General features: G+C 39.6%; 1 protein-coding gene across 2 annotated transcripts in view; it reads right to left on the reverse strand.

The window, feature by feature from the left end:
• The window catches only part of CDK14 (cyclin dependent kinase 14), a 513,399-nt gene that overhangs the window by 98,782 nt on the left and 397,925 nt on the right, over positions 1-16,692 (reverse strand). For both annotated transcript variants that reach the window (XM_054726652.1, XM_008149228.3), the window contains one exon: positions 15,675-15,723. In XM_054726652.1, the coding sequence (XP_054582627.1) occupies positions 15,675-15,723 (49 nt within the window). The remainder of the gene's footprint in view (positions 1-15,674; positions 15,724-16,692) is intronic.

Consider the following 16,692-nt stretch of genomic DNA (forward strand, 5'->3'; position numbering starts at 1 on the left):
GAATGACTTGCTAACATCTGAACCAGGGCCCTCAGAGCTGTAGAACATGAAGCTGACATCCACTGGCATACTGAGTCACTGTAACATGTGTTTGGGAGGGATTGCTGTAACTCCGTATGTGGCTGGGGCTGACGCTAAAGTTAGTATGGAGAAAACAATTTTTGGTTGTGTTTTAGTTTTGCGGTTCAAGGTCTTGAAAATAATTTATTCTGTGATGTGATGTGATGTAATGTGATGTATGCTACCAATCTGAGAAGCCGTTAGAGAAGAGATTTTTAAACTTTTAGAAAAAACTACATCATACATTTCCATCGCAAGACATTATTTCCTCCTACATTAGAATGTGTGATTTAAGGCGTGATTTTTGACAACAAATGGGCAGGGTGTATTCCAACTCAAGAAAAGATAAGAACTGGTATCTTACGTTCTTCTTCCCATGCCATGCCCTGGCCTTTGACCTTTCATTACCTAGATGAACCTGCCTGATTGCATCTCTAGTATGCAATACTCTTTTAAAGTGCTTCTGGAATTTGCAAATTGCATTCCCAACATAGTAATAGTTGCTACACTATGGAGACTTCAGTCTGTATCTGCAGATAACTCACATGTCCATTAACAGAAAGCCTACCAGTCTCAGAATGGCAGGAAACTGGCTTTGCGCATGGGAGCCCAGTCCTAAAGCCCATTCCTAGCAAAGGATTGACAAGAACTTCATGATCCCTCTCTATTTTGCTCTGTTGTGCCCTGTGGTGTAGGGATGCCTAGACTTTCCCAAGAGGTTGGTCTCTTAAAGAACAATGTGACTACCAACCATCCCTGCTTTCCTCTCATTGTGTGGAGGAGGTTGTGGATCTGGGGGCATGGGTGCTACAAAGGGTGGTTGGATGATGAATATAGAATAGGCTGAGGCTGTCTTTACTGAAAGTGAGCACAACCTTTCAGTTGCACATTCCTTTATTCCTGCCTTTAACTCCACATCTGGCTGTTTATAGAAAATGACTTATAACAGAAGGGTGTTGATGTATTTCCTTGGCTTAAGGAGATCCCAAATTGGCATAATTGCTAGAGCTATTTATCTTCTTGAGCACTAATTCTATCTTTACAGCTGAAATAAAAGAAAGATAAATGAATAGCATTAAAAAGCTGCATTTATTATCATTTGGGGTCCACGTACTTATAATTGCAAGGAACATGTAGGTAAAAGTGTTTTCTGGCATGTCTGTAACAAAAGGCAGAAGCCAGTGGCATGACACAAACCATTATACAAAAACCTTCTTATGCCTTAAAACCAACAACATCAGCATAATGTAGAAAACTGAAGATAAGCATTTGCAGATCATGGGTAAAGATATGGAAGCATTTAAAAAATAATTGCTTGGGAACTCACAAGAAAATTTTCAAAAGAATACTGAAGTTGCTTCAGAAGAGATGGAACAAAAAATAGGCTTTATTTGTATTCAGTATCAACTGAATATATATATATATATATATATATATATATATATATATATATATAGAGAGAGAGAGAGAGAGAGAGAGAGAGAGCATGCACTCCAATTTAGGAAAATGTTATTGTATGTAGCTTGACAGGTTTTAGCACATTTGCTAAGTTTGTTTCTATATTTAGAAAAAACTAGATATGAAGAGGTGACTGAGCTTAGAGGCTGAGATGGCCCGGGCCCACAGAATGAGAGCTGCTGAAATGCCACGCTTTGAAACTCCAATCTGGATACCCAAGAGAGATATGTTCAATATTCAACAAAATCGAAGAATTTGAAAACTGAAAATCTCTCAGATGTTCTGAGAGAGGGAAAATCCTGGGGCCGAGTCAGAAGATTTAGATTTAAGCCTACAGCCATATAAGAAAAAAACAAGCAAGAGAATGAAAGCCTGGGCAGTAGGTTTTAAGCTGCAAAATCTAATCCAGCTCACAATATATTTCGTAAGACATTTGTTACAAAGTGATCAGAAGTCATGCTCTATTCTGCACTGTCCAATTTGGGAGCCACAAGTCACATGTGTCTCTTTGAATTTAAATTAATTAAAATTAAATATGATAAAAAATTCAGTTCCTCAATTGCATGAAACACATGTTACTTGATAGCCACACGTGGCTAGGAGCTCCCGTACTGGAGAGTGCGGATATAGAAGCGATCCATCAACACGTAAGCATCTACTGGGAAGTGCCGCTCCTTAAACAATCCGTTGCAGCTTCTGGAAATTTTAAAAAAGAACTGTGTAGTATAGACACTTGGAGGATTTGGTTCTTTAAATGAAGAGGAGGACTGGATTGAGAGACTGCGAATTTAACTATAGCGAAGAGAGCTGGGTCAGGGATTTCTCCAAAGATGTGCTGGCCAGGAAGAAAAGGAGCCTAAAATCACGATGTATAGAAAATGCCCCTGTGGAAATATTTTTCACTCCCTTGGGAAAAATAACAGACATTAAAATCTTTCAGGGATCAGAACTAAAAAGGAAGGGATGTGGGTAGCAAAGATAGGAAAGGAAAGAACGCCTCATTTGACCACCAAATAAAATTAGAACTGTAGGTATAATTCGCCTTCAATGCTAAACTTCAGTCCAGGGTGACAAGGAATAGCAGACAAATGGAAAATCTCATTTGTATTTATCTCTATGGATAAAATGATATGCTTAGTTCCATTTGGTGGCCAAGGCATGGAACCTTGTGTGATCCTCAAATTAAGTAGCCTCCAAGATAGTGCAGCCAAGTCATAAAAATATTCGCCATCCAAGCAGATGCCTAACGTGGCAGAGAGGGGCAGGCAGTCAAAGCATGAGGCTTTCTTACTGGAGATATTTGACCTATTTTGCTAACGGGAAAAAAAATCAGTTGCTTATCTAATATTTTATGGCGATAAGCAGCCGTCCTCTAACCTTTTTTTTTCCTCCAGAACATACTGCCCTCTACAGGACAGATGAGTCTACACATACTAGTATGTAAAGATACATAAATAAGGTTCAGTTACATCCAAATTAGTAGGATCAGTAGTAAAGGTATGATAGAAAAGGGGGAGGCTGATGGTTATATCTGTTGTCTGAAATGCTTTAGGATCAAGATGAAAAACAATCAACATTTATAATGAATCTTACCTCTTGAGCCGACATACATATGAGAAACCATAAACAGTACTATAGTTCTATTAGGGCATTTTCCCTGAGAAACTTAGCAATGTGTTGACAGTCATTCTTCTTTGTTTTAACTAGAGAGTGGACGGTGTAGAAGAGAGAGGAAGAATGGTTGGTTGATGTGGTTTGACAGCTTTTACTAACATCTCCAAAGTATATTAGTTTCAATAAAAAACTCAATATATTAATACTAGGCTCTGAGTTGGGAAATAAAAGCCAATGCATTTAAGTGAGTGCAATATATATGATTTTAGCCCTGCTAAGAGTTTAATCTTTTAAACCTTGGCTGCAGTGAAGTGGACAAAATTTGGCCTCAGAAATGAGAACTACTCTTCATCTTTACTTCAAATAGATTCTTCCACAACAATCGTACCATAAACAACAACAACAACAACACACACACACACACATACACACACACACACACACAGACACACACATCTGGTATGTTGATTGGTTTAGTCACTAAAGAATTTTGCTGGACAAACATCACAAAGATGATGGCTGATTTAATTGAATTTATGATCAAATGTTTTCCATTGCAGGAAGAGTGAGAAATCACTTATGGGGAGATCTGAATAATTTAAGGGAAGTTCTCTATTTGGCATTATGTTTGTATATTGAGTCTTGAGGGATTAAATACAGCTGAGGACTAGCAGAGAATTCACATGCAAATACACAAAGATACGCTGGATGCAAACAATGCAAATGAAGGCCAGAATACTGATCCCTTTGAGTTAATATTTCTATTCATTTATAGTTGAGTAACAATATCCACACACATATATACTCACTGGAGACTTCAACTGTAAATCACCACTAGATTTTTCTGAGGTCCTAAAAAATGCTCTTTTAGATAAGAAAACAATTAATTTGGGGGTTGCAGATATGTGTGTTTAAGGCATTTTAATGTATCTTAGTTGTTGTTGTTAAAGACATAATGAAAGTCACTCCCATGATGGATATAAAAAGGTAACATGGGATTTGTGCCTTAGGGTATGGACTCGGCTCAGTGACTGAAAGAAGAAGGCCGTTATCTTTGGAGTCTCCTACCCATTTGCTCCCCAGTAATGACAGGTGTAGCAAACCAAGGCCATGCTCCCAGCCTTTATTCACTGTGTGTCTAGAGATGAGCCACTTACTCTCCCTATTTAAAAGCTGTAAACAGTAAGAATAATTACTGTCATTCTTACCACTAAATCCCCTAGGTCCATGGTCGGCAAACTGCGGCTCGCGAGCCACATGCAGCTCTTTGGCCCCTTGCGTGTGGCTCTTCCACAAAATACCACGGCCTGGGCGAGTCTATTTTGAAGAAGTGGCGTTAGAAGAAGTTTAAGTTTAAAAAATGTGGCTCTCAAAAGAAATTTCAATCGTTGTACTGTTGATATTTGGCTCTGTTGACTAATGAGTTTGCCGACCACTGCCCTAGGTCAAGTGGACACCCAGGGGCTACACACTTGGTTTAGACTTACCCATCAGTTCATGTATAGAAAGCATCATGAAAAGGTCTACCAGATGCTTTGAGTTTGGTAAGTTTTACATTAATTATGTACAATGCTATTTGTTAACATAGCACTCTTAGGAGGAACAGTTAGAGAAGGGGGGATCTTGTTTCTACACCAGAAGTATTTAAAAAAATGATTTGGTGACTGAGCTGTACCTATTCCTAGAAAGGTAGAACTGATACTCTGGAAGATATCTGAGGAACCTGTACTGTGGAGGTATTCATGTTCAAGGACAACTGCTTATTTGGAATGAATGAAACGCTCTGACTGGCAGGGGAGGCAGGGCGTGATAAGAAACAGAAGGGAGGAAAGCTACCGTTAGCCGAAGGCACTCTATCATTTACACCCATGTCCTATTCAATACTTGCAAAATCCTGCCAAGGGTTTTGAAGATTGAAAAACTGGGGATCAGATTGGTTAGTGAGCTTCCTGAATATTAAATGATTCAGTAGTGGATCTAGGATGGGAACTTGGTCCCTATGATACCAAAAATTGTGCTGTTTTCAGGCGTTTTCTTGTCTTTTGTGCCAATAATGAGTTTTGCTTTCCTCTTTTCTACTCTTTATTGGTTCATATCAATAATATTTATTGACTGTGTATTCTTACAAGGTCAGTAAGACAGCAGGTCAGATGCACACATCAACATGAATAAGTCTATTAACTGTATCTTCACAAAGAGTGGAATTTGAGCCCCAGTTTTATAGAAAGTCTCCCTAAATGATGAGGGGGACCCCTTGTCCCTATAAATAATTGGACCTCTTGTCTGATCCTAATTTTGAAGAGGGCAAGAGGGTGGGGGGTGAAGGCGGCCTAATATATGATGATGGAAGATGATTTGACTTTGGGTGGTGGGCACTCAGTGCAATATACAGATATTGTAACACAGAAATCCACACCTGAAACCGATATGATCATATTAACTAATGTCACCCCAATAAATATAATTTTAAAAAGTGGAACCACAAAAAAACCACCATCACGGTAAAGTATGAAGTGGGTGACAGTAGACACAGAAGATGATGCTGTTAAAATAATCTCTTTGGCCCTAGCTAGTTTGGATAGAGCATCAGCCTATGGACTGAAGGGTCCCGAGTTCAATTCTAGTCAAGGGTACATACCTCAGTTTCAGGCTCCTCCCTAGCCTGGGCCCCGTGTGGGAGGCAACCAATCGATGTATTCTCTCACATCAATATTTTTCTCTGTCTTTCCCTCTCCCACTCTCTCTAAAAATCAATGGAAAAAGATCCTCGGGTGAGGATTAAAAAACAAAATCATCTCTTTGTCCAGTGACTTCTTATGTTCATCTTCATTTGGAGGCTAACGATTCTCTAAATTCATAAACATTTTCTTAATGCAAAGAAAATGATATAAATAAACAGTGAGAAAAGGATCTCATACCTGGCATTTCCTACAAATAAATAGTAAAAATGTCTGCATTTCTGTTCACAATCCACTGTTTAAAGTGTGGCAATTTTCAGTGTTCTGAAGCTGAGAAATTAACATATGTGCCCACAGAGGCGCGTGGAAGCTTATTTAGAAAATGGAGCTCCTCTCACTAGTACCTCATATGTGGCGAAGAGGCAGCTGAGCCTTTATGATATTTTTTGAGTAGAGTTAGGGGAGGTGAAGCGAGCTGGGAACAACAGCAGAGAGGTAAATTCTTAAAGGAGTTCAAAAAGGGGAGAGAACTGTGTGTCTCACCCCTAGCCGTTCCCAACAGAAAAGAGAGAACAGGAGAAGGAGAAAGGAATAGAGGGCTTGCAACAGGCAGTACCCCTGAGGAGGCAGCAGCGTGGCTTCCAGAGGAGAGCAGGAGGGGAAGGAATGTGTGCTTGATGTTCTTTGATACTTCCCCTAGTCTCTCTGCAGATTCATTACAACTTATTTGGTCCTCCAGAGCTATTATCTTCTTAGAGTGTTTACAAATAAAAGACAGTAGTGAGAAGCAAAAAATATAAAGCAAGCTCTCTGGTACTTGAGTGCAAAATGCAAGGATTCTTGAGCCTAGAATTTCCAAAGCATCAGACATCCATACTTGTCTGACGCTGTGGGCACTGAAAATAAAGGAATAGTTTACATGTTGGTCTACGGCTTTGCCACCCAGTACAGTAGCTAAGCATATGGCTATTTACACTTACTAAGTACATTTATTCTTTTTTAAAAATATTTTTATTGATTTCAGAGAGGAAGGGAGAGGGAGAGAGAGATAGAAACATCAATGATGAGAGAGAATCATTGATCGGCTGCCTCCTGCCTGCCCCTTACTGGGGATTGAGCCCCAAACCTGGGCTTGTGCCCCTGACCAGAATCAAACCTGGGACCCTTATGTCTGCAGGCCAGCGCTTTATCCACTGAGCCAAACCGATTAAGGCTAAATTAACTACATTTGAATCAAATTAAAATTAAATTCCCAAGGTACATCTCAAGTTCTCAATAGCCATAGGGACTAATGGCTGCTGCATTGGGCAGTGCAGAAAGATCATCGACAGAGAAGGTTCTATAGGACAGCACTGTGTTAAAGGGGACAGAAATGTCAAGTCTAATGTTACTTCTCTCAGTGACTATAAGCTTTCCTGAGAACGCTCTTTTTCTCGGTGCTGAGGGTAGAAAATAATTCCTTACTTACATATAATTTGGAGGATACCTAATTTGAACCAGGCAAAAAGTGGAACCATCAGTCAGAGGCCTATGCTTGTCACCTGATGGGCCAGAGACCAGGCAAAGCAGACTGTGACTTCTGGGGAGAGCTGGGCTTGCCCCTCTGCTCTGCCTCACGCAGTGACTCATCCCTGAATAGGAAACCCCAGCGCCGACTTGTGGAAAGCAGACTGGCCCCAAAGATGTCCACTTGCCAAACCCTGAAGCCTGTGAATATGTTACCTTTTATGGCAGAGACTTCCTAGATGTAATTACAGTGACAGACCTTAAAATAGGGAGATTAACCTGAACTACACATGTGGGCCTTAGAAGTAGAAAACTGCCTCGCTGGAGGCAGAAGAGAGGGTGGGAGTGATACTACTGTCATTAGCTGGTTATTAATAACAGGAAAGGAGCAAAAGGGAGGCCAGACATTATAAGCATGGCCATCTGGGCAGCTTCACCAGGAAGCTGGGAACCACTGGTCCATTCCCTGCAAATCACTGGGGGAAGGGGTCCAACAAAGCGGAGATGGATATATGTGCAGTGAAGTTGGGGTGACGTAGGGCAGGTACTTGTCAGTCTAACCTGGAACAGAAGTCAATGGCCAGAGGGAGCGGAGCCCATGAAAATCTGGGAATACATTATCCTCCAGACGAAGTTTGTTCTCTTGGCGCTTGGTTTCTGGCTCTTTTGTTCCTCAGGCTTTGCTCCTGCCTGTGTTCCCTCCATTGCCATGTGGCCCTGTAGACCCCACACTCAATGGACTGATGGACTGCAGCAGGGAACACAGACTAAGCTTGACCGATACTGGATTGGACTGTGCCCCAACATGGAATGGAAACTCTGGGCAATGGCTTTAATCGTGGCCCTGCTAAAAGCCCAACTGGACTCCTTCCTTGACCTTGATGGGACAGAGGGAAATGGAAACTCAGGGATTTAACTCCATGCAAATAAATGCCACTTATCCTCCTGAGCGACTCTCAGAAAATTCTTTTTCTTGAGATCTGGTGAGAAGCCCACCCCCCACCCCACCCCCAGCAACAGGCAGGGAGAGTTCCCCACTGATCACAGTAGGAGAAGTGAGAGATCTGAAGCATGAGAAGGCCTCACTGCACTGCTGCTGGTTTGCAGGAGGGGGCACCATGACGAGGAGCACAGGTGACCTTTGGGAGCTGAGTGAGAATCCCAGCTGAACCCAGTTAGGACACAGGGCCTCAGCCTGATGTCCATGAGAAACTTAATTCTGCCAGCAACCTGAATGAGCCTGGAAACAGATTCTCCTCGAAAGCCTCCTTGGGTTTTATTCCTTAATGAGCTGGACGGCGAAAGGAAGGTATTAGCTGCACCCTAAGAGTGTGCTTTGGATGACGAATCCAACACATAATCTGAAAGGATGAAAAACAATGGCTGTTGCCAACTCCAGGCCTGGCACGTACTGCCAATTAGTGAGCGAGGAGATGGATATTTTCTCTCCATCAGACGAAAAACAAAACAACTCATGCCCAACCGATAACAAACAGCATCACCAGGGATTATTAATGACAGTGAATTCTTCACTTCAGAAAGAAAGACATGGACAAGAAATCTGGCAATGACACAGAATGCCAGAGGATCATCTCCTGGGGACAGTGGGAGCTGTGTGGAATGGGCAACAAATCTCACTACTAAGAACGGAGTGGGTGGCCAGCAGGCTGTCATCTCCAGCACCGAGACTGTCACAATCCCACCTTTGTCCAAATGGCACACTCCCCAGCACTGGCACAGGAGAGGCACGAGCGGATGTGGGTGGTCAGCCTGCTGCAAACACTACCTCCCCAAGACACAGGAAGTCACGCTTCTACTCCATCCCAGCTCTCCAGATGCCTAAAAACTAGACTGGGAATGAATGGCTTCAGTTCCCAGAAGAGATTTCTCTACCCAAAGTTGTAGTGAAAACAAAATAACAACAGGTATTGCTGAGCCCACTCAAATATCAGGGTTTTAAAATTGGTAATATTTCTTTCATAAGATTTACATTGGGGCATACATTCCAAGCTATAATTTTCAGTAGTCTTGATTATTTAACCTCACTGAGCAATTTTTTTTTTTACTGATTTATTTCAAGCTATAAAATGCTGATGTGTCTTCCCTGACTACCTCCCCAAGATTGTTACAAGGATATGAGGATGTGACAACATATATAAAAGCAAATTCTATATTGCAAAAGGCTGCCCCAATGTTAATTGCCCTTCTGTCCCCATCACAGCTATGACTATGGATCAATGAGGGTATGTTACGGCTTTGACTAGGAACATTTCATATGTTATCACATTTATGCTTTGCTACTATCAGTGATCAGGACTAGGCCTCTGGCAAACTTGCCAGCTTTCTCTTGGACAGCTTTCTCTCTGTGCTCCTAGCCCCCGGCCCCAACCCGTGTCTTTGGATGGACCTCTATGCTGTCTACTTTGAGGAACTCTAGGGCTGCTAGGAGATCCTGGAAAGCAGCTTCTATTTTAGAACTCCCTCTTTTTCCCTTTCAAGAATCCACTATGCAATTTTCTAGAAGAACTGCTTTCATTGGGTGGCAAGGGGTTTAATGGATGTGATAAACATCTCACCTACATAATGCTTTTAGTACCTGAACTAATGGTTCATTCTTGTGAAAATGAATGTCCCCAGAAACTGCTCTGAACTGTGACTTTCAAGTAGGCAGGTGACAGTATAAAGTCTCCAAACATTACCATGTGTGGATAACCAAGGTCAGGACACTTGTTTTGATTTGATTGTCCACGTGTTAAAACAATAGTTTCAAGGGTGTGGTATGAAATGACACTCCACATGGCCTCCTAAGACTGGACTCAATTCCATAGAGCTCAGCAGTTGACATTTGCAACTCCAGCTCTTCCTTGGAGTTAAGAGGACAGAATTCCAAAATGTCTGCCCAGTGTCTGCTTTAGAGCTTGTGACCCCAATAAACCTATCCCGAAAAAAGTGCATTGATGATGTAAAGAGCAATTTCTTTGAAGATATTGTGAGAAAAAAAAATCTCTGGGCATTAAATAAATTAAAACATTTACTTTGAAGTAAATAGAATTATAACAAAAATGATCAACAATGAAAAAATGAAAGTGGAGAAAGATAATTTAAAGATTTGGCTCAACTCAACTGCTCCTCCTAGTGTCAATAACTGTTGTTACCTTCCTCTAACATTCCTAAACAAATGGTAAAGAAACTGAAAGCTCTATCTTACTTTGTAATATATTATTATTTTAGAAAATTTTAGATCAACTTAGAATAAGGTCGAGTACAAAACAGGGGCCTTCAAGTTTCTTGAGAAGGCACTGATTTAAATCTTAATGATAAGCAATTAAATATGGCAATACAAATTCAGTAGAAAACCACCAACATAAATATATGGAGTAAAATTTGTTATTCCTCCGAATTTTATTTTAAATACATTTTATGCACATATGGCACAACTATCTAGCAAGTAATGTTTAAAATATGCATTGGAAGTTAATCATCAAATTAGATAAATATTCTAATGAAAGTTCAAGAACACTATGTTAGGGCTTGTGACTGCTGGTACTTTTAAATATACACAGGTAAATGCTTTCTTCTCTATTTTTGAATCTTCATAAAGGTAGCTTCATTGTTAAAAATCTGTGTTTATTACAGATTTTAAAGCATTTTTTTTTAATTCTTAGAAGAAATCCAGTGGAACTTAACTACAGGAAGGATTATAAGGAGAACTAGAGCACGTGGGAGGAGTGAGCAGGACAGGCTGGCCTACACCTATTCGAGTCTGTGGGCGGGCTCTGGTCTATCAGCTACCAGCTGGGTTTTCAAGTCTTGTCTTCTGTGACTTTGGTGGTTTATCCTTAGTTCTCTTTTTGCTACTTTCAAACCTCCCAAAAACTGTTCAGCTGTTAAAAAGTTCCAAAACAAGCAAATGTGTTCCTGGAATCCGACCCTTAACTTTGCTGGAGAACATATACTAAGGCTTCTTCTGCAGCCAAAATAATAAAAGATCTGTTAAGTGGCTGAAATTCTTGGTTGATTGCACATACATGCCAATGTCAGACAACTATAAATAGAGAGATTTGAAAGAAAAATAGGGAGAGTCTTTATAACTCCAATGCAATAAAGTGGAATGTTTTGAAGGCAGTCAGGAAACAGTACATGCATTTATAAAATTAAGATTTGTGTCCCTTCAGCCCCAAATCCCCTTGGAGCAGGAAGAGCCCACCCAGACCATGCACTTCCAGTATAAGGGAATAAACCAACTTTCTCTTCTTTACGGATGTATATTTATTATTCCCAATCCTATCATTAAGATTTCTTCTTTATATTATCCTTTTTGAGTTTAGATAGCTGCTAGGTCTTTTGATATTTTTCTCCCATCGGTGCTTTGTTTGCCCAGAATACTAAAAAAATCCTTCAAAGGATGAAATTATGCCCATGGTTACTGGTGTAAATGAAGTCAGCAGGGAGTTGTATGGGTGTTACCTAGGGCAGAGTTGGCCCCCAAATAATCTGGGTCACATGTTACAGCCGTTCAAAGAGACTTGAGGATTCATTTCTCAAGAAATCCTTATTCTCCCAGGCAGGTGAACATACCCACTGGCTTTAATAGCTGAGTTAATAAATATTTTTAAAGACATTGTTACTTAATTTTGAATGGTGACTTACTTCTTTATGTTAACCTACCCATCTTTTATTAACCCATCTAAATTGAATTCAAATTAGTTCTTGCAAATGAGTTCATTCTGTTTTGAATCGATTACTGCTGTACAAGAGAATTTACCAGTTGCTTCAGTTTCATAATTGTGCTGTAGACAAGCAAATTTGTTTGCAGCGATGGAGAAAGTCAGCACTTGCTCAATCGGGTTTAAATGCAGTGCTTCCGAATCCAGACCTCACTCTGAAGTGAGAAGTGTTGAAATGTCAATGATGGTTGCAGGGTCACACGTTCACATGGAGGAAGAATCAATAATCTAATTAATGTCTCTGAATTCTCAGTTCTTTCTAAATTGCATGGGGTTTGAATTGCCTGAGGCTAGAGTTTATTGGCTCTAAGGATTCAGTATGTAACACTGGGATACCAGAAAGTAATATTTTAATATTTTTAGTGATGATTTTCTTACTTAGTGTTTTCTGAAATAAATCCTTAAGGCAAAAAAAATAAAAATAAAAATAAGACTTACAGGAACTTTTAAAATTAGCATGTTTCTAAACAAGTCATGTTGATCATTAAAAAAAATTAGCTCAAGCTCAGATTTTAATATTTTACCTAAAATGTTTTCAAAGTAATCTAAGGTTGAGAGTCAGTTTATTAAATAACTTTGAATTAATTCTCAAAATTTTAAAAAGCATATATGATGGTAGAGATGAAAAGAAAATCATTAACTACAATTCTATCAACTGATTAAGAAAAACTTTACATGAGAATGTAATATTTCAGTATTTTAGACCTTGTTTTTGGTCAAAAAATTATAAATCCTATGTTCATTGAAAATGCAAGTAATAAATATCTCTAAAGTAATTTCTTAAAAAGACACTGTGCTCTTATTTTGTAAGCAATAATATTCCTAAGAATTCTTATTTGCCCTCAAAAGTAAAAGCTGATATCTTGAACCTTTTTAAAAAAATTTAAAGATTGAGTACAACGCACATAATTTTTTAAATTTCTAAAGCAGCACTACCAGGATTGCACATCCTGATTTTTGTAATGAAATTACCTATTGTTATTGTGACATAAATGATAGCTCCCAGAAAAAGGAAAGCATCAGGTCTTAGGTGGTCAGATTGAAGTGAAACAACGCAAAGTGTGAGTACTACTTCAATTTTCTTTTTCTCTTTGGAAGACATTAAATAACCTAGTTTCTCCTGGGATAGAGTAATGTAAATGGACAAAAGAGTCTTCTCTGAGGAGCATCCCACTAGTCACTATGGAATGACTGAACAAGAGAGGCCATTCATTGGGGCATATATGTTAGTGTGCCCATGATGGCAGGTGCTGAATACAACTGCAACAATGAATGACTGGAGGGGCGCAAGTGTATATGGTGAGGGGTCATATCCACAAGAGGGCAGTGGAAGAAATATCAAGCATCATCCAAAGACCTCCCCCCACACCCCGCCCCCGTTTGCTGTAGACTATTCTAAGTGGATAAGAATTGTCATATATTTTCACGGGCAATTAGGAGGCCATTCTAGCTTTGTGCAGTTGAAGGAAGGAAGAGGAGTTATCTAAAGTGGAGGCTATTTTCTACAAATGATATTATATGTAAACTAGAGGGCCGGTGCACGAATTCGTGCACCAGAGGGGTCTCTTGGCCTGGCCTGCAGGATCGGGCTGAAACTGGCTCTCCGACATTTCCTGAGGGGTCCTGGATTGAGAGAGGGTGCAGGCCAGGCCAAGGGACCCCACTGATGCACGATCAGAGCTGGGAAGGGATGCTGGAGGTTGGCCAGCCGGGGTGGGACCGTGAGAGGGCTCCAGGGAGTATTTGGCCTGTCTCGCTCAGTCCCAATCAGCTGGACCCCAGCAGCAAGTTAACCTACTGATTGGAGCGTCTGCCCCCTGGTGGTCAGTGTACATCATAGCGACAGTCATCCTGTCTGCCCCCAGGTGGTTAGTGCACGTCATAGCAACTGGTCGACTGTCTGCCCCCTGGTGGTCAATGTACGTCATAGTGAGAGGTTGAGAGGTCTTAACATATCATTAGTATATTACGCTTTGATTGGTTGAATGGATGACCAGACAGCCAGACACTTAGCATATTAGGCTTTTATTATAAAGGATGTGCCAGATTTTCCTGTTACTTCAAAGATAGGGTTAGAGATTCAACTGCCTTATTATGAATTATTTCATAAAGTGGTTAGTTGGTTGAACAAAACTTTTTGAGCAATTAGGAGAGAGGGATGTGTTTAATCATTTCATTAAGGTGGGAACTATACACTGTATATATTACCGCATTTTCCGGCATATAAAACGACTTTTTAACCCAGGAAAATCTCAAAAGTCAGGGGTCTTATACGCCAGAAAATACGGTATTTGGGTTTTAAGCAATCTGATGTACATTGTCAGAGATTTTTCTAACCTACCGTATTTTCCAACGTATAAGACCCCCGACTTTTGAGAAGATTTTCCTGGATTAAAAAGTCGTCTTATACGCTGGAAAGTACGGTACCTGATGTATGAAAGCACGTAATTAAAATATGTTAGACCGCTGATCAGTGGTGGTGGTGATGGGGGCGTGGTGGTCAGTAAAAGGGTGAGGAACACACACAGAATGCTCCTAGCATAGGGCATGCCTCCCTAAATATTAGGGAGACTCTAGATATTTAGAACTGACTCTTCCAATGACAAATGCAAGGCCATGTGTTAGACAAAAATAATTACACTAGAAAGTTCTTCTAAGTATGAATTTAATCAAAATAAATGGCCAGTTCTTTCAAGTAAACCACTGCAGAACTTTATCTATAAATTCCATGAGTTCCTCATAATAAGCTGTCCACTGTATCTACTGACAGTATTGATTAAAGACATTGTTATTTAAAAAAGTTCTGTCTCACTTTTTATTTTCATAACTTATGGCATCTATAATTAAAATGTAATGACAGTAAAAAGTGAGATAATAACACTAAATTCCCCAGAGACAAAATTTTGCTATGAAAAATTATAGTATATTTTATCAAAGGAGTTCTAGTTACCTTTTCCCTAGCATAGTGCTTGAAATGTGATACCCACTATGAGACGAGTGACTCAATTACTCTGCCTTTCAACTTTCAATGATTTACTAGCAACTTGGCTTGCAATAAAAGACCTTTGAATAACTTGAGTAACCCAGATCTACAGATTTCATCAAATTTTGAAACCAAGAAATAAAACTATTTTAACAAGGTCAGGTGACAGAACAGAAATTAAATAAATGGAGTGCATATACTTTGAGTGATGTATGTACTTAGTTTCCCCATAAAGCTTATGTGGGAAATAGGTGAACTGAAAAAAATTTGAAAGATCAATTTTATCTAGCTCGACAGTTGTCACCAATCTTATTTAGATGATAAAATCAGTCATTATATTGTACTTAATAAATGCTGTTTTGCTGACACAAAAATGTTTCTTGAAATCTAGTTACAAGATTGACCAAATGAATTTTGGGATTTACAACAATGAAGTAAGGCCACATTGCTCTGGGAACACACACTCGTCTATACAACAGTGTTGGTTCAGTCTGAAGACGGTGGCTGGCAGTTAGGGCTCAGTAACTGGTTAATGGTTAAATGAACGGATGAATGAATAACGAAAAAAATGTCATGAAAACTTATCAGGAGAGTCTCAAAAATTAAGAGAGAGAGAGAGAGAGTGAGCACAATCTGTAAAAGACTTACTTATTCCAGGCTTGTCTAAGGTGTTTAGAGCTGTACACGGTAAAGCGTTCTGAAACAAAGAAAAATAATAAACAATCTTTGTCGCAAATCTATATATGGTTATACTGTTCAAAAGTATGTCTATAAATCAACTTTTAAAAAGACAGTGTTAGATTTTGCCATATTGTGCTAGCCATAGTAGGTCTTCACCTTTAAAAACAGGAAGATCTTAACATTTTAAACAATAAAGCATTGTTTAATTTTGACTATAGTGATTTGTTTCATAACCTGGTTTCATAGTCATTATTTATTAGAATAACAAAGTTTTAACTGGGTTTTAAAAATAAATATAAATTCCAAACTGTAAGTAGATTTACAGGAGAACATTGATGTAACCGTAAAGCGAGACCTGTTGTTTTCTCTATGAAGAGATCTCTGATCAAATACAATACTGTTAGCTCTCCTTTTTTACACTCTATGACATCTGCACTTGCTCTAGGCCAAATTAGCAGCGTCCTATAGTGTATATTTATCATTGAACAACTTTGTTTTTTCAATTAAAACATAACATTTGTTTTACCAAGTTAAACAACAAAGTGGCACAGAATAGATATTGATAATCTCTCCTGCTCCCATTGTTTACTTCTGATGATACACTGAGTGGCCAGATTATTATGATCTCCGAATGCATAATAATCTGGCCACTCAGTGTGTGTGTGTGTGTGTGTGTGTGTGTGTGTGTGTGTGTGTGTATTTTAGAGGCCCGGTGCATGAATTCGTGCATGGGTGGCATCCAGCCAGCCTGGCCAGGGAGAGGGAACATGGGTGGTTGGCCAGCCTGCCTGCTGGTCGAACTCCTGGTCGAGGGGACAATTTGCATATTAGCCTTTTATTATATAGGATATACACTGAGTAGCCAGATTATTATGAGTTCAGAGATCATAATAATCTGGCCACTCAGTATATAGCAATAGTTAATGGCTTCATATGTCTCTTTCCAAATAATTCTTATGTTAATAAACACAAACCCATTCACTAT

The sequence above is a fragment of the Eptesicus fuscus genome, chromosome 14 (genome assembly GCF_027574615.1).
Source record: "Eptesicus fuscus isolate TK198812 chromosome 14, DD_ASM_mEF_20220401, whole genome shotgun sequence".
NCBI lineage: Eukaryota > Metazoa > Chordata > Mammalia > Chiroptera > Vespertilionidae > Eptesicus > Eptesicus fuscus.